The sequence below is a fragment of the Hylobates moloch genome, unplaced genomic scaffold, assembly GCF_009828535.3.
Source record: "Hylobates moloch isolate HMO894 unplaced genomic scaffold, HMol_V3 SCAFFOLD_26, whole genome shotgun sequence".
In the NCBI taxonomy this organism is placed as follows: Eukaryota; Metazoa; Chordata; class Mammalia; order Primates; family Hylobatidae; genus Hylobates; species Hylobates moloch.
In genome coordinates this window covers 4503087-4529949 of record NW_026652301.1, presented here as the reverse complement: position 1 = coordinate 4529949, position 26863 = coordinate 4503087, and the positions used below count along the sequence as shown (strand labels likewise).

At 38.0% G+C, this 26863-nt stretch overlaps 1 protein-coding gene across 7 annotated transcripts in view; it reads left to right on the top strand.

The window, feature by feature from the left end:
- LOC116463116 (utrophin-like) overlaps positions 1-26863 on the top strand; it is a 572404-nt gene that overhangs the window by 438367 nt on the left and 107174 nt on the right. For all 7 annotated transcript variants that reach the window (XM_058434468.1, XM_032146075.2, XM_058434467.1 and 4 more), the window contains one exon: positions 12975-13104. In XM_058434468.1, coding sequence (XP_058290451.1) covers positions 12975-13104 — 130 coding nt within the window. The remainder of the gene's footprint in view (positions 1-12974; positions 13105-26863) is intronic.

Genomic DNA, 26863 nt, shown 5'->3' with positions numbered 1-26863 from the left:
TTTATGCCTTGATATTGTAGTCAGTTCAGAGGTTATCTTTTCTCTGTCTTAATACTGCCTAAATTGTTCAACTCAAGAATGGGAAATATTTTTCTACAAGGGAAAATTAATTGGCATACCTTTAATTGTTGAGATAGCTTTTAAAATATGGCTTTTTTTTTTTTTTAGCTTTGATTCTTCCAGTGTTAGTGCTTCTCTCTGTTGTAGGAATTTGATACCTTTGAACACTAGATGAGTTGAGATTCTTAACAAACGCAGGGAGAAGCTTAAACATATGGAGTCTCTCATTCAGTGACTATGGTGTAATGCATTATATTTTATAAATAAATCTAGCCCCAGGTCATTGAAGCAAAATATAAAGGGAAAGTTTCATGATTGTTACAAATATAAAAAATGGGCTTCTAAAACACATTTGTAATTCTTAATAATGCTGTTCTTTGAAAGTAGTAATTTATTCAATGCTAACTGAGCTCAATTCTAGTGGGCATTCCTTTCTTAAAAGTATAATTTTTAATTATAAAAATAATAACATATTACAGAGTTTATAAAATAAAGAATAAAAACATGGCCATAATTTTATCACCGTAACAACCCTTTTCATTTTGCATTACTTACTTTTTGCATAGTTTTACTTGGGTGCAGAGTTTTTATGTCATCTTTTTCACTTAGATACATGTCATGCCTATTTCTTCACGTTGCTATGTGGTCATTATCACAATAACTTTTCAAGGTTGCATAATGGTCTCTAGTGTGGCCGTATCATAGAACCTAAATATATTCCAGGTGTTGGAGATTTAAGTTCCTTTCAATTTTTTAAAAATCATAAATAATGTTATAATGAACACTTTTGTGTTTGTAGCTTTTTTGGATAATTTTCTTAGGATATATTTCCAAAGGTGAAATTCCTCTTTCACACAATATGACCATAGTAATGACTTCTGATATATTGCCAGCCTACTTTCCCAAATGATCAAACCAATTTTTTGCCTCCAGCAATGTGTGAAAGTGAAGCTTTACCATACCTTGGCCTGTGATTTCTCATTTTTGTTCTATTTTTAGTGATCCTTGTATTGTTAGCAGTAAAATACTAGTACTTCATAGATGTATAGAAATTTATAAAACAATTTTGGAATATCAGACACCTGAGTCAAGATTCTCTCCACAAAGAGGAAGAGGAGAACTGGTTTGATGTTTGGGTTAGTCATGCCTAAAAGGATAGGAGTAAAGCTGTCCATGGTTTGTTAAACACATTAATTGAAGAAATTTATATTTATCCGAAATTAGTGTGTGTGATGACATCTAGCTGACCATTTATACCTCCTTAGAGAAGTGCTTTTCCCTTTTATTCTGGAACAAATTGGTTCACAAAAAAACCACTACATTTATTTCTTTGCTTCCTAAGAATCTAAACTGATATAAGAGTCTTGCAACACAGTTTTCTGCTTATGAAACATTTTGGCTTCATCTTGGAGAATCACCTAATTCCATTTTTTTTCTTTTCTTTTCTATCTATCTATTTATTTATTTATTTATTTATTTATTTATTTATTTATTTATTTATTTTTGAGACAAGTCTCGCCCTGTTGCCCAGGCTGGAGTGCAATGGCTCGATCTCGGCTCACTGCAACCTCCGCCTCCCAGGTTCAAATGACTCTCCTGCCTCAGCCTCCCGAGTAGCTAGGATTACAGGTGCCTGCCACCACACCCAGATAATTTTTGTATTTTTAGTAGAGACGGGGATTTCACCATGTTGGTCAGGCTGGTCTCAAACTCCTGACCTTGTGATCCGCCCGCCTCAGCCTCCCAAAGTGCTGGGATTACAGGCATGAGCCACTGCGCCCAGCCTGAGCCACCACGCCTGGCCCATTTTTTTTCATAATTAAATAATTTATCCCTTAGAAGAGTTAAGTCATCTGCTTTCAGATGTTCCTGCAAACGGAGGGCTTTATTCTGGCACTGGTCAACCAAAGCTCTAGGTAAAATGGCTAGAACCTTCCTCTACAAGTAAGAGTGAAAGAGGCTTTGGAAAGAAATTCAGTCTGAGACAAGAGCTGAGAAACATGGCAGAATTTTAGATTAGCATCATTTTAATAGTAATCGCTGGGTGTGGTGCTCACACTTGTAATCCCAGTGCTTTGGGAGGAAGAGTCAGGAGGATCACTTGAGGCCAGGAGTTCAAGACTGGCCTGGTCAACATAGCAAGACCCTGTCCCTACAAAAAAAAAAAAAAAAATTAATTAGCCTGGTATGGTGGCATGCAACTGTAGTTTAGCTCCTTAAGGGGCTGAGGGAGAAGGATCACTTGAGCCCTGGAGTTCAAGGCTGCAGTGAGCTTTGATGGCGTACCAGCCTGGGCAACAGAGTGAGACCCTGTCTCTTAAGAAAAGTAATTTTTTATTCTACAGCACTGAATAGTTTCAAAATATCTTTTCATTCACTGTCTCACCAGTGAAGTTAGTAAAATGAGAGATATGATTAACACGCAGAGAATTTAAGGGACAAACCCAAGTAAGGGCTCATGGGCGCAGGGTGAATAAGGGTGTGCCTGTGTGGTATGGACTGGACTGTACCTAAGGCTTTGGCTGCAAATCTTTGTCTGGTTTTACTTTACCACAGAACAGTATTTTTTAACATCTTCTCATTCATTCATACAAAAATTTATTGGCTTTCCACTATACCTGCTATGGCACAAATTCCAGTCTTCCATGAGGGCTCAGTCTGGCACCAGAGTCAGGTTTGCAAAGAGGCCATGGTGAGGGAGTGTGGTGAATGCTGGATGCCCGTGAGGGAACGCTGTAGCTCATGCTGGTGGTGCAGGTGGAATTGGAGCTGGATCCCTAAAGGGTCAAAAGGGGTGACCCCTGTGGATTTCTTTGACTTTCACCAGTGAGGGTCAATGAGATTATTAAGAAAGCAAAACAACACAGATGTTGTCTTGAGATAATAATGTCTTCTATGGGGGCTGGAAGGGGAGGACTACTTCCTTCTGCTGCGGAGTTGCTGCATGCTGCTTTCTTCCACAGACCTGCTTTGTATGAAATGCTCCCGTTTCTCAGGTGTTTTCCTTCCTTGATCACCTTCTAACAATGGCCTCCTGAGGTTCCACATTTTCTTTTATGCCAGTTTATTCATTTTTTCATTCATTAATCCCAAAAATATACTGAGTGCTAGAATCTAATGAGAAGGAGCAGAGCTATTGAAAATCTGAAGCAAGGCCAGGCTCAGTGGCTCGTGCCTGTGATCACAGCACTTTGGGAGGCCAAGGCGGGCGGATCACCTGAGGTCAGGAGTTCGAGACCAGCCTGACCATGGAGAAACCCCGTCTCTACTAAAAATACAAAAAATTATCTGGGCATGGTGGCGCCTGCCTGTAATCCCAGCTACTCAGGAGGCTGAGGCAGGAGAATCGCTTGAACCCAGGAGGCGGAGGTTGTGGTGAGCTGAGATGGTGCCATTGCACTCAAGTCTGGGCAAGAAGAACGAAACTCCGTCTCAAAAGAAAGAAAGAAAGAAAGAAAGAAAGAAAATTTGAAGCAAAAACCTCTGAATTGCAAAGACCATGAGGAGGAAATAGCTTGGCATGTTCTTGGAACAGAAATAAGGACTTTGAAGCTAGAAATGAGGGTGTATTAGGAGATGACATCAGAGAGCAGGGAGGGTCCAGACCTTGGTAGGAAGCTTAGAATTTATTCTAAGTGCAACAGGAAGCCATGGGAGGGTTTTAAACAGAAAACAGGATCTGATTTATCTATCACTTTAATTTTGTAATTTAGAAAATTTTAAGAAAAGTGCATGTTAGCAAAGTTTGGTGCTTGATACACGGACAATTTGGATAATGGCTTTAGATTGAAGAAAGGTTAGGAAAGAGTTGCTATTTAAAGAAGGGGGGTGACCCCAGGATTTAGTTCACATCCACATGTTTGCTTTTCTCTGTTCTTAGCTCAGTCCATATGATCAACTGCTAGTTTAGGACAGAAGGGGTTAGCAGGGATTCCCCTCTTCCCTCCAGTTCTGTTAGACCCTGTTTTCTTATTAAAAGATTTTCAGGATCCCGTCTCTGTCAGTGATGTCAGCAACCCAGCCATTCTGGTGACTGATGCCATGCTCATGAAGAAAATGAAGAGCAGCTGATTGACTTCCAAGTATTTCTACCCTAAGCCACCCCAGTCACTTCTTTATACCATCTTAACTTTTAAACCCTTGTCTTTCTCACTAAGTTATAGCAGGTGGGGAGAAATGTTCCCAGACCATTAAAGGAGGATAATTGGGAATCTCTCTATAGACATTTAAAGTTGAATAAGCAGCAATTTATTCGGCTGCCTGGTGCTCAGAAGCGCACCAGTAGCATCCAAGAGCACCCTGAGTTCAAAGGAGTCGGAGAGGTGGGACAGGAGGAAGGGTGTCTTCAATAAAGTGAATTCGGGCTCTTGGAAATTGTGTTGAGAATGGAAACTGTGATTTTTAGTAGCTACATTCTGATATTTACAATCAGGTCTTTATTAATCTGCCATTTCAGGGCTTCATTTAGTTTAAGTAAGTATGTGGAAGGTACACAATCAGAAAAGCCATGAGAGTCTACATTACCTTAAATGTGTTTATTCTATTTGTTTTCTTGAGTTGCTTTCCACCTTATTACCTTTCAGCTAGTTACAATTTTTTTTTTCAACACACAGCTCATGTGTATTTGAGAAGGTTGACTTCCCTCCCTCCTCTGTGTATTTATTCATAATGAGGCTCCTCGGTACCCCATATGTACCTCTTTCAAAGATTTGTGGCACTTAACCACGTTCTGGGCTAGTATTGTTCTCTCTTCCCCTTTAGACTATAAGTTTCTTAAAGATTGGGTTTATAGCTGATTGTTGCCTTCTCTTATGCCTAGCATATTTTTATATATTGTATATATTTGTACCTTAAAATTTTTATTTTGGTGGAAATCGTTGTTGAAAAATCTATTATATACTTTAATGCCACCTAAGGATGGGAGAAAATTTGAATGTTTTCTTTTGGACACAAGATAATCATTGTGCTCTCCAGTTGTTATTTTTGACTGTTGAGGTATTTGGGATTATATCTCCTTCTACTAAACACCTCAGAGCATGCAACTTCTAAAACGTGATTTCAGTATTCCCTTTGTTGGTGCTGTTGTTGTTTTGAGACAGTGTCTTGCTCTGTCGCCTAGGCTGGAATGCAGTGGCACCATCATAGCTCACTGTAGCCTCAAACTCCTGGAGCCAAGCAGTCCTGCCTCAGCCTCCTGAGTAGCTGAGACTATAGGTGCATGCCACAATGCCTGGCTAATTTTTGTTGTTGTTAGTGAGATGGGGTCTAGCTATGTTGCCCAGGCTGGTGTCAAGTTTCTGGCCTCAAGCAATCCTCCTGCCTTGGCCTCCCAAAGTGCTGGGATTACAGTTATGAGCCACCACAGCCAGCCTCAGTTTTCCTTTTTGAAATTATTTTGTATCTTCCTACTTGTTCTAACTGATGCTGGTCTACTGCTTGGAGGCCAAAACTTCACTTTATACAGTTTATCTGGGAGGGGAATTGAAGGTCTTTTCACATATCTACTACAGGCTGAGCATCCTTTGTGTAAAATTCTTGGGATCAGAAGTGTTTCAAAATTCCGAGTTTTGGGGATTTTGGAATATTTGTGTATCCATAAAGAGATATCTTGTGAATGAGACCCAAGTGTAAATATGAAATTCATTTGTTTCAGATAGACACATAGCCTGAAGGTAATTTTATACAATACTTAAATAATTTCGTGCACTAAAGTTTGTATACATTTGAACCATCAGAAACCAAGAGTATCAGGTGTGGAATCATTTCAGCACTCAAGTTTCAGATTTTGGAGCATTTCAGATTTGGGATTTTCAGATTAGGGATGCTCAACCTGTAGAATGCAAAATACATAAGCTTTGTGACAGGTTGTCATGTAAGAGCACTTTTAGCTCAATGTCCAAGCCTCGAGTCAGCAAGTAGCCAGATGTCTGCTGCATAGAGAAGTATGTGGTTGCTAGGTGTCTCTCCCATCAACCACAAGGACTCTTTCCCTAACTTCCGTGATAGAAAACATTTTAACAGAAGCAATCACCCTCATTCTTCACTCACTCAGCTCTGACAGCACCAGTCTCTAAGCTAGGCATGCACTTGCCTCAGAGCCTTTGCACTTTCCATTTTCTCTGCCTAGATTGCTCTTTTGCCAGATATTCTCATGGCTTGCTCCCTCACTTCCCTCCAGTTTTGTTTTTTTTTAAATATCGCTATCTTTCAGATGCCTTCCCTGACCACTTACACAAAATATTACCAACCCTCATCTTCAACCCACCATCTCTCTCCAACTTATCCTGTGTGGTAGATTTTTATAATAATGAATCATGCCTCCCTGTGTCCACACTCCTATGCAGAGGGAAATTTTTGCTTTTGTCATCAAAAGATAAAGTGCATTTTTCCATTCTCTTGAATGTGTTCTGGCTTCATGACATGCTTCAAACAATAGAATGTGACACCGTGATGGGCAAACTCTAGAGCTTTGCTGTCTAACATAGGAACCCTTAGGCATATGTAACCATTTGTATTTAAATCACAATTAGATAAAATTTAAAATTTAGTTCCTCAGCTGTTCTAGTCATATTTCAGATACTAAATAACCATATGTGACTAGCAGGTACCATATTGGAGAGCAATTAGAGACGACATAGGGGGAAACTGAGGTACCCCAGACAATAGGCAGTGATGATTTCCAGACATGTGAGTGAGGCTGTTTTGTCCCGCCCTCCCCATCCAAGCTGCAGGATGACTATAACCTCACTAGTAATCCCAGGTGGTACCAGCCAAAGAACAGGTCAAATTGCCAACCCACAGAATCATGAAAAATAATTGTCATTGTTTTAAGGTATAAGTTTTATAAAGGTTTGATACACAGTCATGATAATGGAAACACCCTTCAATTCTAATGACTGGCAGCAATTTGGAAACCATGCCCTGAGGAGTTACCTCATGGGTGAGGATGTCACAAAATGAGGAAGACGGAGTGAATCCATACCATCCATGACAGTCAGATCAGTTTCTTATTTATCTAAAAAGAGAAAAGGATATTTGCTATTACTAAAATTAAAACCAACAGCAGACTGAAATACTTATTAATAGCACAGACTTAGTTTTACATCAAAAAATTATTACCAGTAATTTGCAAAGTAGATAGTTTAAAAATACAGAACTAACTGGAATCCATTAATTATTTCAGTTTAAGATGAACAGATTGGGTGACTTTGTTATATCTTGCTCTGACATATTTTGTAATATTAAATACATAGTATTTAATTCCGAGAGCATTTCTTCCATAATTTATTATGCTCAAGCATTTATTGAGTGGTTTCTGTATATGTCTAGGCAGGTACAGTAGAGGATTTCAAATGATTAAGACCTGAACCTTACCATGCAAGAACTCACAATTTAATGGAGCGGACAGATGCATGGTCAAAATATTTGCACATTAACACAGTACAAGCTCTGATAGAGGAATGGGAAGTGCTCTAGAAACACTGAGGTGGGAGCAGCCACCTTGTTATTGCACATACTGAACACACAGAATGAGCTCTTACTTTGCATATGCATTGGGGATAAAGACTAGAAAAGAAACAAATTAGGCCGGGTGCAGTGGCTTACATCTGTAATCCCAGCACTTTGGGAAGCCAAGGTGGGTGAATTGCCCGAGCTCAGGAGATCAAAACCACCCTGGGCAACATGGTGAAACCCTGTTTCTACAAAAATATTAAAAAAAAATTGGCCAGGCATGGTGGCGCATGCCTGTAATCCCAGCTACTTGGGAGGCTAAGGCGGCAGAATTGCTTGAGCCCAGGAGGCAGAGGTTGCAGTGAGCCAAGATCATGCCACTGCACTCCAGCTTGGGTGACAGAGTGAGACTCCATCTCAAAAAAAAAAAGAAAGAAAGAAACAAATTACCTAGAGAATTGTTTTGGGTAAAAAACAGAATTATTGTTTTATTTTAATAATAACCTTATTGAGATAGTATTCCTGTATCATAATATTTACCCATTTAAAGTGTGCAATTCAGGGGCTTTTAGTATTTTCACAGAATTGTGCACCATCATTGCTATCTAGATTCATAACTTTTTTTTTTTTTTTTTTGAGATGGAGTCTCGCTCTGTCGCCCAGCCTGGAGTGCAGTGGCGCAATCTCAGCCCACTGCAACCTCTGTCTCCTGGTTCAAGTGATTCTCCTGCCTCAGCCTCCCAAGTAGCTGGGACTACAGGCACCTGCCACCACACCTGGCTAATTTTTATATTTTTAGTAGAGATGGGGTTTCACCATATTGGCCAGGCTGGTCTTGAACTCCTGACCTTGTGATCCTCCCACCTCAGCCTCCCAAAGTTCTGGGATTACAGGCATGAGCCACCGCGCCTGGCCCATAACTTTTTTATATTCCAAAAAGAACATCCATACCCATAAGCAGTCACTCCTATCCCTCCGTCCCTCCCCAGTTCCCCAGCCTTAAGCAACCAGTAGTCTACTTTCTGCCTCTATAGACTTGCCTGTTTGGGACGTTGCATGGTAATGGAATCTTACACTATGCCCTTTCATGTCTAGCTTCTTTCACTGAGCATGTTTTTAAAATTCTTCCATGTTATAGCATATATCAGTATTTCATTCATTTTTATTACTGAATAAGATGTCATTGTATTATGGATATATCACATTTTGTTTATCCATGCAGCAGTTGATGGATATTTGGGTTGTGTCTATCTTTTGGCTATTATGAATAAGGCTACTATAAACATTCATGTACGAGTGTTTATGTGGACATATGTTTTCCTTTTTCTTCAGTATATACCTATGTGTAGAATTGCTGGGTCATGTTGACAACTCTGTGTTTAACATTTTGAGGACATGCCAAACTGATTTCCAGAGTGGCTGTGATATGGTTTGGCTCTGTCCCCACCCAAATCTCACTGAATTGTAATAATCCCCACGTGTCATGGGAGGGACTCAGTGGGAGGTAATTAAATCATGGCCGCAGGTTTTTCCCATGCTGTTTTTGTGATAGGGAGTAAGTCTCATGAGAGCTGATGGTTTTATAAAGGAGAGTTCTCCAGCACATGCTGTCTTGCCTCCCGCCATGTAAGACGTCCCTTTGCTCCTCCTTCGTCTTCTGCCATGATTGTGAGGCCTCCCCAGCCATGTGGAACTATGAGTCCATTGAATCTCTTTCCTTTATAAATTACCCAGTCTCAGGTATGTTTTTATTAGCAGCATGAGAATGGACTAAAATACAGGCTGCAATTTTACCATTCCACCAACAAGCATCAAGGTTCCTGTTTCTTCACATCCTCACCAAAAGTTGTTATTATCTGGAACAGAACTGTTTTGAATGAAAATATAAACTCATTAAAACAGAAAAATTCCAATTATATTATGTTATATGCATTTAAGGTGGCCCATATATCAGTCACGTGATATTAGAACTTAAAGCTGAATGCCACTTTGTAGCTCTGTGTACAAAACAGCTCATTGGAGTCTAATGATCTTATCATTAATGTTCACCAGGTGGTTGGGAAATGCAGGTTTTCTTTTATGTCTAATTGAGAGAGTTAAAGTGTGAAATAATTATATGTATAAAACTGTTGAAAGTTAAATCTATTTCTGACATACAATTAAATATAATTGAAATAGGACAAATTGAATAACAAAATTAAATTTACAAAATATGATATGAATGGAAATTATCATATGTATGCTGCTTTGTAGGATATTTGGGTGGTGCGTTGGCATGAGGGCCAGAACCCCATATTTGTACTTACTTGGCGTGGTTCCCACCTGCCCAGGCTTGCCTCCTGTACTTCCCTACATTGGCATATCAAAGGAGTTCGCGAGACATTCTCCAGCCAGCACCCTGCACAGAGAGGATTTCTTTCTTTTTTTTTTTTTTTTCTGAAGCACTGGAGTTTAATGTGGTTAGGAAGCAAAATACAATATAAGACTCAGACTTGCTTTTAATGAATCCAGGAGACCTGACAATTATGTATTATAAAAAACAAAAATAAAAATCCGACAATACCCTTCAACTTGTCAGCGGCTTCCCATAGCCCATGATTGGGTTGAGTGAGTCTCAGTGCATAGGAAGCAGTGCAGTAGTCTTTGTGGCCTGACCTCCGCCCACACCTTCAGCTTCAGCTGCTACCACTCTCTGAGTACTGAAGTTTTTGTAGTTCCCTGAGGGCACACACTGTGACACTCCTGCATTCTCTGCTAGTGTAGTCCCAGCTACTTGGGAGGCTGAGGTGGGAGAATGGCGTGAACCTGGGAGGTGGAGGCGGAGGTTACAGTGAGCTGAGATCGTGCCACTGCACTCCAGCCTGGGCAACAGCGAGACTCTGTCTCAAAAACAAACAAACAAACAAACAAACAAACAAACAAAAAAAACTCCTGGATGGGTGTGGTGGCTTACAGCTGTAATCCCAGCACTTGGGAGGCCAAGGCAGGTGGATCACCTGAGGTCTGGAGTTTGAGACCAGCCTGGCCGACCATGGCCAACATGGTAAAACCCCATCTCTATTAAAAGTACAAAAATTAGCTGGGCGCAGTGGCAGGCACCTGTAATCCCAGCTACTCGGGAGGCTGAGGCAGGAGAATCACTTGAACCTGAGAGGCAGAGGTTGCAAGTGAGCCGAGATTACGCCGCTGCACTCCAGCCTGGGTGACAGAGGGAGACTCCATCTCAAAAAACAAAACAAAAAAAAAAAGGAATGTTTACAGCTCCCATATTTACTGATTAGATTTGGGTTTGGGAAATATCTTGACCACTAAAATTAAAAAAAAAATTGCTATATTACCTACTGTTTTTCACTATTTTTTAAGTAACATGATTTTTCATGTCATTATTATATATTTTTAGGTGATTTTGGAAGTAAATGTTAGGAATATTTTTATTCCTCTAGAGCTTCTTGCTCTAACAACATAATAATCTAAGTTAAAGAACTGGCTCAAGACTTGTAAATGTGTATTTTTTTGGATTAAAAATCTTTTTTTGTATCTCTTTTTATTTCCATATGTTAAAACTTTAAGTGCCAGATGTATATAATCTTTTTTTTTTTTTTAATTTCCTGAATGTCACATCCTGCAATTTCTTCACAAGCTGCGTTTGTTAAATAGGAGATGATGGAAGGTTTGTTATCCCCCCAACCCCCCACCCCCCACCCAGGAACATCGTCATTTAATGCTCATCAGTGATAATCGCTGTGCGAATTTAGTTGATTTGTGCTTGCTTCGCTGTCAGTCTTTGGTTTTACGGATCTAGGAAGGACATATAAATGTACCTTTGCATTTTAGAGGAAGTTTTATTTTATCCCGTATCCTGTGTTACATCACTATATCTTAATTGTGGATTTTTTGGTTCACTTTGCTCTTTCATTTTAAATTTTTTATCAAAGTAATAATTGTATAGTTTAAAAGTCGAATAATATTTACAATGCTTACAAACAAAAAATAGCATTTTTGTCACTCCATCTCTCACTAGTTCTTGTCAGCTCTTCTCATCCCTCCCCACCTGTGGAGGTTAAGCTACACTTTGGTTAGTCCAAGCGCACTTTCCAGTACGCTTACCATGTTATGACTTATCTCCTCTATACACGTGTAGGAAAATTATCAGTAATAGTGGTTTCTAGAGTAGTACTTGAGGAGGGTGACGGGTGGCGTGTGCATGCTTCATTGCCTTATTCAGTCAAGCACTTTACTCTTGATTTACTGCTAAATCCTCCTTGAATCTTTAGATTTCCTAAAGGCTATCATGAGATTTTCCGGATATAGAAAATGTAGCCCATTAGTCTCTGTCAGCTTCATTACCAGTGCTTTTTTTGTGTGTGTGTTGCTTAGATCCATATTTTTATATAAGGTGACTATTCTGGTATTTCTAGATTTTTTCATTCTTACCTTTTATTGACTACAGAAGAAAAGGATCTAGCCTTCAAATACTGCAGCATCCCAACATAGTGATGTCAAATACTACTAAAAATTTAGTTGTCTTCAAAAGGAAAGATTTTATTCATTCTAAAATATAATGAAAGTTCAGTATTTTAGAAAATAAAAGTCTGACTTTTCATAATAGGTTGCCAGGGAACTACACTGAAAGCAAAATATTAGAGCCAGTAGGTGGTTATGTGTTTAAGAAGATAACAATATTAACAAATTCCATTTGGCAACAGCATTAAAATTGCACCTGAGAAAATCTTCATTTACTCTTATCTTGCAGCAGTCACTGAAGGAGTTTTGTTGTTTTTATAGGTGCAGGGGTGAAAGTTTAGCTCCACTTCAAAGAACAAAGGTGCTAAAGAGAAACTATTCTGAGAATCATAGATTTGCATGAAAAACCTCACAAAAGAAAAATAGCCTCAGCATGAGAGATGGAACATATTTTAAGATAATTGGAGACTGTTTTGTATGTGCCCTCATTGGTTTAGTTTTGATTTCATGTATGTACTTTGTTTCTGTCGCTTCATTTTTTTCGTAATGTATTCTAAATAATGTAAAACCCTTCTGAGGATCTTATTGCTACTTGTGAAATTACCTTTCTCTGTATCATTGGAAGTAATTTTTTTGTCAGTCAGTCTTACAAGAAAAAAGTATCTTAGCAAAGGCTATTAGATTTTATCAGTCTGACATTAGTGAAAAGCCTAAAAGTACATTTTGTGTAAATTCAAATACACTGTAACAATTTCCTTTAGGTGAATATTTTAAAGCTGTTTCTTTTTTTGTATACTTAAGTTTTACAGAAATTATCTTTTTTCCTTTGTATTTTTCTTCATATCTGTAAAATTTACATTTTGGCTTTTAACTTAGCTGAAATGCTTGCTGTTAGTCATTTTCTTGCTAAGTGTGGTCAGAAGTGGTATAGTTGAAGATGTCCCATAATTTGGTGAACACGTGAGGTTACAAACTCAACTTTGCTTCTCTTTTGAAAGGCCCTGAGACGGGAGTTAAAGGAGAAAGAATATTCCGTCCTGAATGCTGTCGACCAGGCCCGAGTTTTCTTGGCTGATCAGCCAATTGAGGCCCCTGAAGAACCAAGAAGAAACCTACAATCAAAAACAGGTGAGACTGGTTTCTCCACTACATCATAAAAACACATGCTAGGAGAACAAAAAACCCAAAATCAAGTAGGAAATTTCCTTACAGCATTTTAGGATCCAATATTTAAATCTTTTCTTCTAAGTGTTACTTTATTCAAATATGTCATTAATTAACACATATCTAGATTCTTAAATTAAGAAAATAAAATTTTTGTATACCTCAATATCAATTTTAAAGGAAATTAACTGCAGGAAAAATGGATTGTCTAAAAAGTATACCGTAACTATAAAAATAATTTCTATAAGAAATAAAAATTTATATTTCTTATATTTAAACAAGTTACATGATAAATAATTGCAATAGTAGAAAGTTATTAAAATATAGTAAATATACAAAATATTTCAAGATTTATAAATAAGATTACTTTTGATAATGACACACCAAAGTCCTTTCTTTTACAAGCAGACAACATTTCTTTAATTTAAAAATAATACCCTGTAGTGTTTATTTACTTTGGCTTAAAACTTAAACAATAACTACCTTACTAGCAAATTTACTAGAAAAAAAATATTTCTTATATTTAAACATGTTATGTGATAAATAATTGCAAGTAGAAGAAATTTATTAAAATATAATAGTAAATATATAAAATATTTAAATATCTATATGTAAGGTTACTTTTTAAAATGAGACACCAAAATACTTTTCTTTTACAAGCAAACAACAACATTTGTTTAATTTAAAAATAACCTGCAACATTTATATACTTTAGCTTAAAATTGAAACAGTAACTACCCTACTAACAAATAGCAATATATCACATAGTAAACTTAAGAGAAAATGCATAATGAATTCTGGGTCCTATATATATCTGTATTGTGATTTTTCACTGCTGACAATAAAATCATTCTGATGCATTTTTTAAAATAAACATACCATTCAAAATGGTTTCTCATCATTCACTTCACATAGTAACAGCAAACCTGAACGATTGCCTCATGCTGTGTCCAGCAGTATAAATCATGAACATTTATTACTTATAAGGGAAGCATAGTTGGAAAATGCTTTCTTTGACTCTAACTGGAACTGGATCAGACATATGGACAGGTAGCCATTTTCCTACTGAATCTTACTCAAGGAACCTTCTTCAGTCCGAGTAAATTTCCCATCAAGACCATAATCTTTTTGACTCTGAAACTAGTTGTATGTATGTGTGTGTATGTATACACACACGTACGCACACACAGAGCACACTTAACTTGTCTAGCATTTCTTTTTGTTTTCTGCTGTTGGTATCACTGTCTTTACAGTTAGCCTCCTAGAAAGCTAAGTCATTGTTGAGTCTTCCACTTTTCACCAAATCCAGTGGTCTACAAATCATTCATAATTATTATTTCTTTTCTTTTTCTTTTTTTCGAGACAGAGTCTCACTCTATCACCTAGGCTGAAGCCTAGTGGTGCAATCTCGGCTCACTGCAATCTCTGCCTCCCAGGTTCAAGCGATTCTCATACCTCAGCCTCCCATATAGCTGGGACTACAGGCATCCACCACCACGCCCAGCTAGTTTTCGTATTTTTAGTAGAGATGAGGTTTCGCCATGTTGGCAAGGCTGGTCTGGAACTCTTGGCCTCAAGTGATCTGCCTGCCTCAGCCTCCCAAAGTGCTGGGATTACAGACGTACGCCACTGCACTCAGCCTTATATTTGTTATTTCTATCTTTGAAGAATTATTCCATCTGAGTACTCCGTTATATATATATATAATATATATAGAGAGAGTATACACACACACGTATATATACACACAACATACTCATGTGCACACACATACTGCCATTAATTCCACATTATCAGCCTTTTGTGTGTAGACTTGGAATAGTTTTAGGCAGAATCCGTTGCTACTTTTGGTAGCATTGGTCCCATTGCGTTGTTCTGTCATCTGTGTGTACCACGTAGTATTTGCCCATATATTCTGTCTCTTCCACTTTAGTCTACTACTGATAAGTAAATTTTATCATATAATCATATTCATGTTTCTCCCCTGATTATATATCTTTCTTGACTTTACATTGCGTACTGAAAAAAAATCTTGGCCTCCAGCATGACATATTTTATGTTATGTTATTTTATTTTATATATTATTTTGAGACAGGGTTTTGCTCTGTTGTCCAGGCTGGAGTGTAGTGGTGAAATCACGGCCCGCTGCACATCGGTGTCCCGGGATCAAGTGATCGATCCTCCCACCTCAGCCTACTGAGTAGCTGAGACTACAGGCTATCTTTTTTAAAAGTTTTTGTAGAGATGGAATCTCATTGTGTTGCCTAGGTTGGCCATGAACTCCTGGGCTCAAGCCATCTTCCCATTTTGGTCTCCAAAAGTGCTGAGAATATAGCCGTAAGCCACCGTGCCCAGCCTAGCATAATATTTATTTTAAAAGTCTTTGGATCATCACCTTGAATACAAACATGCAGCAATTAGGCGTATAATTGAGACTACTGATTAAAATACACAAATGTGATTTCTGTGCACATATGTTGCACTCTGAAGGTATCATTTGCTGAGCTTAGGGCTATTTTGAATATAGCACATTTGATCAAATGGAGCACAATCCTTGTACATTACTGCCGTTTTGAAAACATACTGCTTTCGGCCGTGCGCGGTGGCTCACGCCTGTAATCCCAGCACTTTTGGAGACCGAGGCGGGCAGATCACGAGGTCAGGAGATTGAGACCATCCTGGCTAACACGGTGAAACCCCGTCTCTACTAAAATACCAAAAATTAGCCAGGCGTGGTGGTGCATGACTGTAGTCCCAGCTACTCAGGAGGCTGAGGCAGGGGAATCACTTGAACCCAGGAGGCAGAGATTGCAGTTAGCCGAGATAGCAACCCAGCCTGGTGACAGAGCATAACTCTATCTCAAAAAAAAAAAAAAAACTTTACAATTGAAGCCCTCCTGATTTTTCAACAAATTTTTTACTACTATTTTTATAGTTCCATAACCAATCTATACTATCTACTTCCTTTAATGATTTTGGAACTGTCTTGTCATGGATGTGCTACCTTCTCTTCTTTCATCTTTTGAAGTTCTTTCAAAAGAACATTTTAAGTCTTGCTTATGTCCTTCATATACAATATTAGAATGGTTAAGAGCCTTAGAGATGAACTAGTCCAAGGCTACTCACTTAACAGATGAGAAAACTGAGGTCCATCGAGGAAAAATGAACTGCTCAGGTCTCAGCCCAGTCCTGTTGGATATCTAACATATGCAGCTTTTATTTGTATTGATTTTCAGATGTTAAAATTTTCTTACTTGCCCTAAGTTGAGGAATCCAGTTTTGATCATTTTACAACCTATGCAATGCCTGTATACATCAGGTACTCAATAAAAGTTTGATGAAGAGTACATGACTGCCTGAGTAAATAAGAGGTATAAAGAAATCCATTTATTTATTATTCTGACTTTATATACAACCTATTACAAGAACATTTTTATGAGCTAGATGCTTAACAATGATTCCTCTCTCACCCCTCCCCCCACCACCATCACCATATTTAACAAGGAAAATAAGCCCACGTCTCATGTACCCCATAAATATATATACACTTACTGTGTACCCACAAAAATTTTTAAAAAAAGGAAACAAGCCCAAACTGTAGAGAATTCTTTGGAAGAGTTGAACTCATCAATACTTGGTTTTCCTCACAATCTCGAGTCTATAAAGAATAACTGTAGATGGGAGAAACTGATATTATCGGCAGTAGAATAATTGGATTATTGGTTTTTAAGACGAAATGGAAATAAATCCCAGCTTTTCTAGAATAAGCACTCAACATTTACGAAATTCCTTTCCTATATCTGTCAAGAAACCCCTGCCCCCTCCCGTCACCCTGAGTCCATTCTTCCTGCAGCGTTTGCATCTTACGTCATGCGCCTCCATCTTCTGGGTTGCTCGGGCTAAAATCCATTGGGCCTCTATTGGCTCCTTTGTCCTTTTGTCACCCAAATCCATTCTGTCAGCAAGTCCTGTCATCACTACATTCAAAATGTACCTAGAATATGATCCTTTATCACCATGTCTACTATGCTCTCCTGGTCTAAGCCCCCACTACCCCTTGGATGATCGTAGGTTCTTTCAACTCATCTCCCTGCTCTGCCTTTGCTCCCTTATTAGAGATTTCCAGCACAATAGCCGTAAGGACCATTTGAATATATAAGTCATGTCACGTGACTCAGAGAAGTCAGATTCTTATAATGGCTCACAGACTCTATGCCAGGGGGTGCCATGTTACGTTTCTGACCTGGTCTCTTATTATTGTCCCTTTCGTTCCACTCCCTGTAGATGTAAGCTCCTTGAAGACAGAGGGTTATTTTTTTTTTCACTGCTGTATTTTGTAATATTTAGAATACTATCTGGCACGTAGTAAGTGCTTATTACATAGTGTTTGAATGAATACATGCATGAGCTGAGCACTGTCCAAGATGGATAAAGAAGTATAAGACATGTTCCTGAGGTTTCAATTTAGTAGGAGATCAAAACTAGCACAGAGAGTGAGAAAGCAAGCAATGTAAAAGTGTCCATACTCATGCGTGTGTCCTGAGGATTCGAAGTGATGGAGGCATTCCAGGAGAGAAGGACTCTGAGGATCAGAGTGGAGAGGTTGATTCCTGAGCTAGTCTTAGAGGTATGGACAGGTAGGAAGTGATTAAGTTCGGGAAAGACGAATGACCATGCTGGGGGACAGGATCCTTAGCAGAACAGCTCAGCCATAAGGAAAGAGCAGCTGTATTTTGGGGAGTCAGTAGACAGCCTGGCCTGGTTGCCAGAGTCTTGTGCCTGGATGGCAGATGGGGATGAGATGCTTGTATGTGCTGAATGGTTCAGACTGCAGAGGACCTGGAAAGTCAGGCAGAACATTGTAACTTCATACAACAAGAAAGAAGGTGCTAGTACAGTTTCGTTTTTTTAAGCTTGGGGGAAACAATAAGAAGTTCACTTGTCTCATCTTATCCAATTTAAAATCTACCTTCAGTCAGCTTTTCTTGTCTCCTTGCTTCCCTAGAACTTTGCAAAGTTTATAAAAAGCTACTTTAAAGCAGTACAAAGTGTTAAATCACTAAAACTCCACATTATTCTAGACTCTCCTCAGTGATCAGACATTTAAGTGTTAAAATGATATTGTATAATTTAAAAAAAAGTTTCATGAACATTCTAGTCATGCATCATTCATAGTGTTGGTGACAAAGTCTGTACATTTGGGCATGCATGTTTCAAATCCCTAATAAGATGTCTAGAAAGATACACAGAAAAAAAAAAGATACTGGCTTTTGAGTTATTATTTTACTGTGACATTCAGGATATTTTAAGCCTCATGTTTTTAATACTACATTGAGGGGGGGGGCGAAAAAAAAAAATGTTATTAAATTAAATTTTTATGTTTGTTTTTTTTTTTGGTTTGTTTATAATTAGCAATTTTCATACTGCCTCCTTTCCTGGTTAAAAATAAATCAAAGAAAACTATCCATAATAGCTTTTATACTTTTGTTGTTTACCATGACTTATGTATATCTGCTATTAGAAGTAGCAAGCATTTGAACATTAGTTATCCTGTTTGATGCCAAAGTACTCAATGTTGGAGAGGTTAGATCAGGAAGAAATCAAGTGATTTTTTTCGGTTCTATTTAATAAGCATTTTGTGAGTATGTGATGTGCACCATGCTATAAGGACATATTAAGATGGAGTCACCTCTTTTCTTTTAAGTAACCATTCTAGAAAACACTTTCCTCCATGATTTTTATCTCCAATGCCTTTTTTTCTTCCACTTCCTCTAAAATTTTTTTCTATTACTAATTATCTTACAGTGTTGTATGTATTTTTAAGTATTTAAAAATCACTATTAATTGACCATTCCACATTAGGTTCCTCCATACCAATCTTATGCTAGGCCTATTTCAATATATTGTTAATTGGCATTTCTCCATTAACATAAATCCTAAAATGATAAACCTAAAGCACAAACTTGGCATGAGGTTTCCTGGGGATAAAAACTGCCCGTAGTGCATGCCATGGGATCTGAGCTCCTCCACCTGACACAGAAGGCTGCACAGCAATTTGGCCTTAGCTTTTCCATCCGACCCCACCTTATGTGCCTCTTCACTCCACTCTTGAGGTTCATTGGAAGCCAGGCTCCTCACGACATTCTGCAGGTAGTGGTCTTCCTTGCCTTTGCCCCACTGCCCATCCCTGTTTTCTGCCTGTAGGTCCTCTGACCTGATTTCCAACGCTCGCCTCATTTGCCCACGCAGCTGCCGGTCATCCTGCCGGCTCTGCTGGGGCTTTGTGTCTTCCTGGACGCTTTCCCTTCCCGAGCTCTCTGCCATGATTCCCTGGCACCCTGTGGCCTCGCTCGCTGTGTTTTCTAATATCTGTGTCTGAAGCTTGGCTCTTCCCTCTTTTTTTAGTGACTACCCTCATTGATGGAGAATCTGAAAGAGTGTAAAAAAAAGATCTGAGCAGCCAGGATAGAGATTGTATGGAAAACATAGCGCAGATCCTTTTCTTAGATCATGGGAAAGCCACTGAAGTACTTCTCAGAGGTATTAACTTCTACTGTAGACACTGGTGCGACTGTATGAACTTGATGTCCGGTGAGTGATGGGTAAGTAGCAAAATGAAGTGACAGGACAGGGACAAAGATTTAATGGTGAGAAATGACTCCAGCTGTCTGACAGCAGTGAGGAGAAAGAAATGATAAAAAGATATGCAAGAATCCTAAAATGAAACAAAACCAGGTAGTCTTTGGGAATTTCAACAGTAAGAGAAAACTGAAGCTGTGAATTATGGTGTGTGTATTTCCGAAGACAGAATATAAATCAGTTAAGAGAAGGCATAGGAATTTATATTATATTTTAGTCAATTTTCTTCCAAAATGGTAACCATAAAAAAAAATAGGACTAAATGGGTAAAATGTAGCTCTTTGGAAAACTCAACTACTCAGATTTCTGCTTATAAATGGCTATTAAGTAAATACGATTTTTAGCTGAACTGAAATTATCTGAATCCTTGTAGAAATTTTACCAAGTTCACAACTTTGTCAGTAGTCCCTGACTTTTGTTTGAGCAATATGGAAATACTTAATTTCATTTAATTTGTATCACGTCAATGTATACATTTTCCTTTTAATGCAATTGAACTGTTTTTTATTTGATTTTAATCGCTAGTTTGTATGTGTTAGAAAGTATCACAGTACAACAGTCAATCTCTCATCCTTTGCATTGTTCTTTATACTTTTCAAGCGACTTTCATATTCAATCTCCTGTCTATCCCAATGAATTGAGCCGATCATACAGTATGATTTTTAAAAAAAATAAAAACACAAAGGCCAAGAAGATATTATGGTGCTGACCAAAGTCATCCAGCTAATGAAAGGTAGATGCAAGAACAGAGCCCTATGCGTCTATGACAATGACTTCCTTAACCTCTGGATTTTGGCTGGCTTTTGACTCATCCTTTCAATTTTATCTCCTCTATCTGTGTTCACTGATGGCCATCTGGCCCCTAACTTCCTAGCTCCTCCTTGATCTCAATGTCTAGAGCCTCTTAACCTTGCATCCATGTTTTCTGGTCTCTCCCATGTGCTGCCAACCTCCCCTGGCTGTTCTCAGTCCCAGATCAGAATTTCTGTGTGAACCACACTGCTGCACAGTGAAGCTGTGCAAGACAACAGCCTTCACCCACCCCTACCCCCAAAGCTCCAGAGGGAATTAGGAAATATTTGTGCCTTCTCTCCTGTTCATTACCCTCAGTTCAGTTTATAAGTCAGATCTGCACAGGGGAGTTGGAGCCTTCTGTTGGTCTTCCTCTCTCCACACCACATACAGATACAGGCAGGCAGGCACGCACATACACAAGCACCCCCCCACCAAACATACTTTATGATTTAAAGCTAAGGTATCAATCACTAAGTAAAACTGCTAACAATTTTATAGGCTATTTCACCTCTAAATGTATTTAGAAAATTACACAATTCATTGTATACATATGTATGGAGAAAACACCCATCCTCTGCTTTTGATATTTTTAGATTAAAAAAGAGATTGTATTATTTTATTCACCAGGTTCCTCAGGAATCGTCTTTAAAAATTATTCCAGTTAAAGCATTACTGTTACTACAACTACTATTTTAATTAAGCTGCCTGAATATCATTTCCGTTTCAGTCTGGAGCAGTCAATTTTGCTTAATTTAAATATTAATAATCATAGAAAAACCCAGCTATTACTTAATTTAGTCTATTTGTGCATGCATAGTTGAGTATAGTGGGAATAGTTGTGTATGTGTGTATATGCATATACAACTTCATATAGTTGTGTATGAATGTATATGTGATGAATAGTTAATAATAATTTTTCAGATGAAAAAGTATGTATGGGTTAATGTTTTCCTCTTTGGTCCTTTGACAGATGGCTATGTATATTTAGTAGTATGTAATATTTAACTCAGGGTATACTGTTTAATTTTTAAATATTTCCTGATATTTTAGAAAGCCAAGTATTGAGTATTTTTCTTCCCTGTAAAATCTCATATATTTTGTGATATAACAAAGAATTGATAAGTGACATTCAGTCCACTCTGTCAGTCCACTTTATGCCAGTATTAGCAAACTTATGCAAATACAATTTCATAGTTATTAAATAAGTGAAGATTTGAAATTATTATATGGTTTAGTAGAAGTTACTTTTATATTCTCCATATAACTTAAGGTTACAACATTATTTTCTTGTATATAATAAAATGAGGACAAATTACACATTAGTTAATAGAAGTAACTGGGCTAGTAAAACTAATGGGTGTTTTCTCCCAGGGCTTTTGTTTTCCTCATAACAACTTTATTAATTGGAGCCTCATTCGTTGTAAATGACAGGCACACAGCTTCCCTAAGTGTAGGCATGAAGGGGAAGGCATAGGCCTCCATAACCTAGCCACGGTAGAGACATAGCTGACCACAGGGACTGGAGTACCACCCAGAAGGCTTTTCTCCATGTCTTCTTCTCTGCTTCTCTGTACAGGTTTTCATTTTCTTAGCTTTCCTATGACTGTATAGCTCACAACCTCATACCAGGAAGGGCTCACCCTTCTTTAGATTCAGAATATTCCAGGAGAGGGCTCTGGTTGACTTGGCCTGAGTAACATGGGACTCAGGGTCTGCTAGGATTGGCAGACCCTCTTCATAATATCATGCTAAATGGAGGAAGTATCCAATCCCATAAAGGAAGGGGAAAGTGGAAAATGATAGTAAATGCAGACATTCCCAACAAGCCAGCATTTCACAGGTGCTGACCATGTGCCACACACTGTGCCAGGAAACTTACCTGCCTTGTTTAATTGCATTCTCATAATAATTCCCTGAAGGGTGAATACTTAGCACCCATTCTACGGATGAGGAAACTGAGAGTCTGAGAGGCTTAGAGGCATACTGTCTTCTATGTGACAGAGCCAAAATACAAACTAAGGCTTATGTCACAAAACTTGATGCTCTTAACTGCCATAGTGTACTATCTTAAACTACTTCCATAATAATTAGTATTTGTAGATATTCAATAGAAGCATTTTATTTTCTATTTTCTTTGATTTTAAAATAATTCACACAGTAATTGAATATGTTTATAACTCTTTGCTTTTTTATTGTTGCTCTTTCTTCACTGAAATACCACGCTGCATAATGGAATCATAAACAGTTCACTGATTTCCTAACACCGAGGGAGAAGGCGTCTAGGCAATATTAGACTTTGTCTTTTTAATTTTCATATAAAAATTTGAAGTATAAGTAATTGCTTTCAGGCCTATAGACCACGAAAATAATTTCATTAGCTTCTCAAGTCCAAATTAAATTAGTAAAGTTGTAATGCATGAAAAAGCACAGAAAAATATAATGTTACTTTCTTTTCCAGTGTTCTTAACTACAGAGCAGTAATGTGATTTTTCACAAGTTAAAGTTCTATAATATCTGTATGAATATAATGCATCTAGTCTTCAACTTTTCTAAAATACAACGAGCCAGCTGAGTAAGCCCATCAATTGGGTAAAAATTTGGAAAATGGGCCGGGCGCGGTGGCTCACGCTTGTAATCCCAGCACTTTGGGAGGCCGAGGCGGGTGGATCATGAGGTCAGGAGATCGAGACCACGGTGAAACCCCGTCTCTACTAAAAATACAAAAAAAAATAGCCGGGCGTGGTGGCGGGCGCCTGTAGTCCCAGCTACTTGGAGGCTGAGGCAGGAGAATGGCGTGAACCCGGGAGGCGGAGCTTGCAGTGAGCCGAGATTGCGCCACTGCACTCCAGCCTGGGCGACAGAGCGAGACTCCGTCTCAAAAAAAAAAAAAAAATTTGGAAAATGTTTTTCATGCTAACTCCTACCATAGTAATAAAATCTCATTTAAATAAACAACAGTTTTCATGAAGAATTATATGATAAAGGTTTGTTTGAGGGACATAGCATTTTCAATTAATTGTTTACCATCTGTTATGTTCTCTAATCAGTGTTACAGCCATTCGTAAATCACATTTGCCTCATAAAAAGATGGCAATAATTTACACGTGTGTATTTTATTATAATCAGCATCTGAGACATTACTTTCTGATTTAGACATAAAGGACCGGAGGATAAAAGGCTCTTTTAGCGTGGTGTAATGTACTTATTTTTTGTGATTCTTGTTGTTCTTAGTAGAAAGCTGGAATCTTCCAAGAATTAGAGCTTTTGCCATTTTTTAAGAAGTATAATCCTAGCACAGGCATAAATTCTCCTCTTCAATTAAACTCATCACTTATTTTGGCAGTACATAAACATAAGCCATATTTAACTTATAAGAATGGCAGAGCATGGATAGAAAGCTCCAGACTTCCTTGTAGCTTGATCAATCACTAGGGGCTGTGTTTAGCTGGGAAGCAGCCTAGGGAGAGATGGGCAGTCGTGTGGCAAGAAATAAAAGACTTTGAATCTAAAACTCCTGTCCTTTGATTCTTGAAGGAGAAAGGGGAGAATTTTCTTTTTTATTTTCTTTTTCTAGTTAAATATATTGTACAGAGATTGATTCATGCATTTAACAAGTACGTTTTGAGTGCCTACCATTTACAAGGGGTGTGTTCTAGTTACTCGGGATACAGTAGTGGGCAAAACAGATGTTTTTTTCCTCCTGAAGCATTCTCAGCTTTTCCTCTTCTCTTTTATTGCCACCTGCCTGCCCCCAGTGACCCATCTGTTGATGTCTAGCCCAAAGGAATTAGCTTGAATAAATCACAAAACTGCCACTACTTGGAGGAAATTCAGGGATTATTCCTGAATGAAGAAAATGGAAAGATCTCAGGTTGCTTAGCGAGGCCCTGGTTGTCTGTTCCAGGGTCTCTTTGCTCTTCCTGCTTCTTTCCTTGGAGTTGCATCTGTCTAGTGGTTGGCCCCTGCTTCTTCCTCCACTCAACACTGGGCTTATTTACTTTGGCCACTTCACAGGAAGAGTAAACCTTGAATGTATTTAGACTCCAGTTCTGCCTCTATTGACTTCAGGTCAGTGGTGCCATGTAGCTCCCTCCACAGCGTGTTTTGTATTCTGAGTTCCCCTCCATTTGTGTCCCCTCTCTTAATAACTTGCATTTAATATTTGTGGAAGGTAGTCCCTAAATCTATTTACTTTTGAGGTCTTGATGTTCCCTAAATATATCTATGTTCTCTTTTCTTAAAAAAAGAAAAAAAAAGAATTTGAGAAGTCCACCGGCAGCATGGATGAATCCATGCCATCTTTATCATATCCATATTGAAAGATTTAGGCTACATATTAACAGGTGAATCTGCTCTGAGTAGCCTCTTGTTATTGTCATCCTTATAATTTATTAAATGGACATAATTAGGATCACTAATCAGCCGTGGCACTTGATGTACTTGTAATCTGGCTCATAATGAGTGGTTGTCATCAGTTATCGTACAGAGTAGGGAATGGTCAGGGCCCTCTCAAACACTGATTGAACATTTCAGAGTTATTAAATGGATCTTAATCACTTAATCAGAAAATTAGGAAATAATGTATTTCCCAATATTTTAATCAGAAACATCTTTTGGTCATGAGGAGACAGAGAGAGAAATAGGAGGGGGGTAAAGAGAGAGAGGTACTGAGAGAGGGCAAGTCAAGTCTTTTCCCTTGAGTTCTTATTGGCTAATCAACGTGGTTTGCTTATGTGAAAATCTCTACAGATATCTAAGCCTCCCAGAGCTAATTATAAAATAGTAAAAAGGAATGAAAGAGTAACCTTCCTCAAGAGCCTACTGTGTGCCACACATGTGCCAGTAGCTTTCTATATATTAACTGAGGTTGAAAGAGATAAGGAATGTATCTAGGATTATGTAACTATTTAGTATTGGAACTTGCATACAATCTCCTAACCTTTTCTTCTACCCAATTATCCAGCAGTAAAAATGCCAGTTGTTAATTTTTTTTCTTTACTTGATTGTTTTAATATTTCCTTTTCATCTTTTGGTAGAATAAAACAGTAAGATTATAGATACATGCAAAAAAGCAAATAGTATAAATAAGGTATTTGGAATTACCATACTTGAAATGACTTTGTAAGGTTGATCCATTTCACAATGGTTTTTTTTTATAAGTGCTTTACGCAGATGTGAGAAGGAGGAAGAAAAATGAAGTGAAAATATGTCCACTTAAAATTGTAAAGTTGAATGTTCTCAATAAAAAGGAGCACTAAAAATTCTATTCAGTCCAACTCAATTAAGTAATTATATACTGAGGACATACCAATCTCTAGACTGGCTACTATAAAATCAATATGGAAGGAAAGAAAACATTCATGACATTGGGCTTTAAAACCTGAGTAGAAAAGCCACAATGGAGATTATAAATGTTGATATCATAATTGAGAAAAAATACAATACATATGGGAAATGTTTATTAAACAATAACACTGGGTGAATTCTAATAAATTTCTATCATTATTTCATGGGAGAAACATAGTTTCATTTTTAAAATTTAAAAAATAGCTTTGCATAAGCACTCAAAGGAAGGGTTTTTTTTCCTCTACTATTAAGATTTCTTTGAGATGTACAGAGGCTCAACCTTCTTACATAATTGAATTGAGGTAAAATAGACTCTTGAAATAAAATATTTTTCTAGCATGAGAAAATAGGGTTTGCACTTGATAAAACTGGGCTGGGCAGGTCAAGTAACTGACCTAGGGGCAGTGGGCAAAATGGGAGCAGGACTGATTCCAAATCCTAGTCTCTGTTCCTGGTCTGGCTTTGGTTTTTCACCTGCATTCTAGGGAAGTGTATTATAGTCTTTTTCCTCATGGTATAAAGGAGAGCGTGGCATAAATGCTGTGCCACTAATTTGCATATTTGAAGAAGTAAAGGTAATTGGATGACAGAAAACGTCAGGATTGGTCTTTCCCTTTTCCTCTCTTCCTTTGTCTTCTTCTTGTTTCTTCTTTCTAAAAGATAGTTATCTGTGCTCCCTTAAATAGCTTTGTAATGCAATAAATAAATTGGTATTTAAAAATTATAAAATATGAATATAAAATAAGTATAATATTTATAATACATAATATATAAATATATAATATAAATAAATATAAAAGTACAAGTAAGAGGCTAGGTGCAGTGGCTTATGCCTGTAATCTTAGCCCTTTGGGAGACTGAGGTGGGAGGACCATATGAGGCCAGAAGTTTGAGACCGGCCTGGGTAACATAGTGAGACCTCATCCCTAAAAAAAAAAAAAAT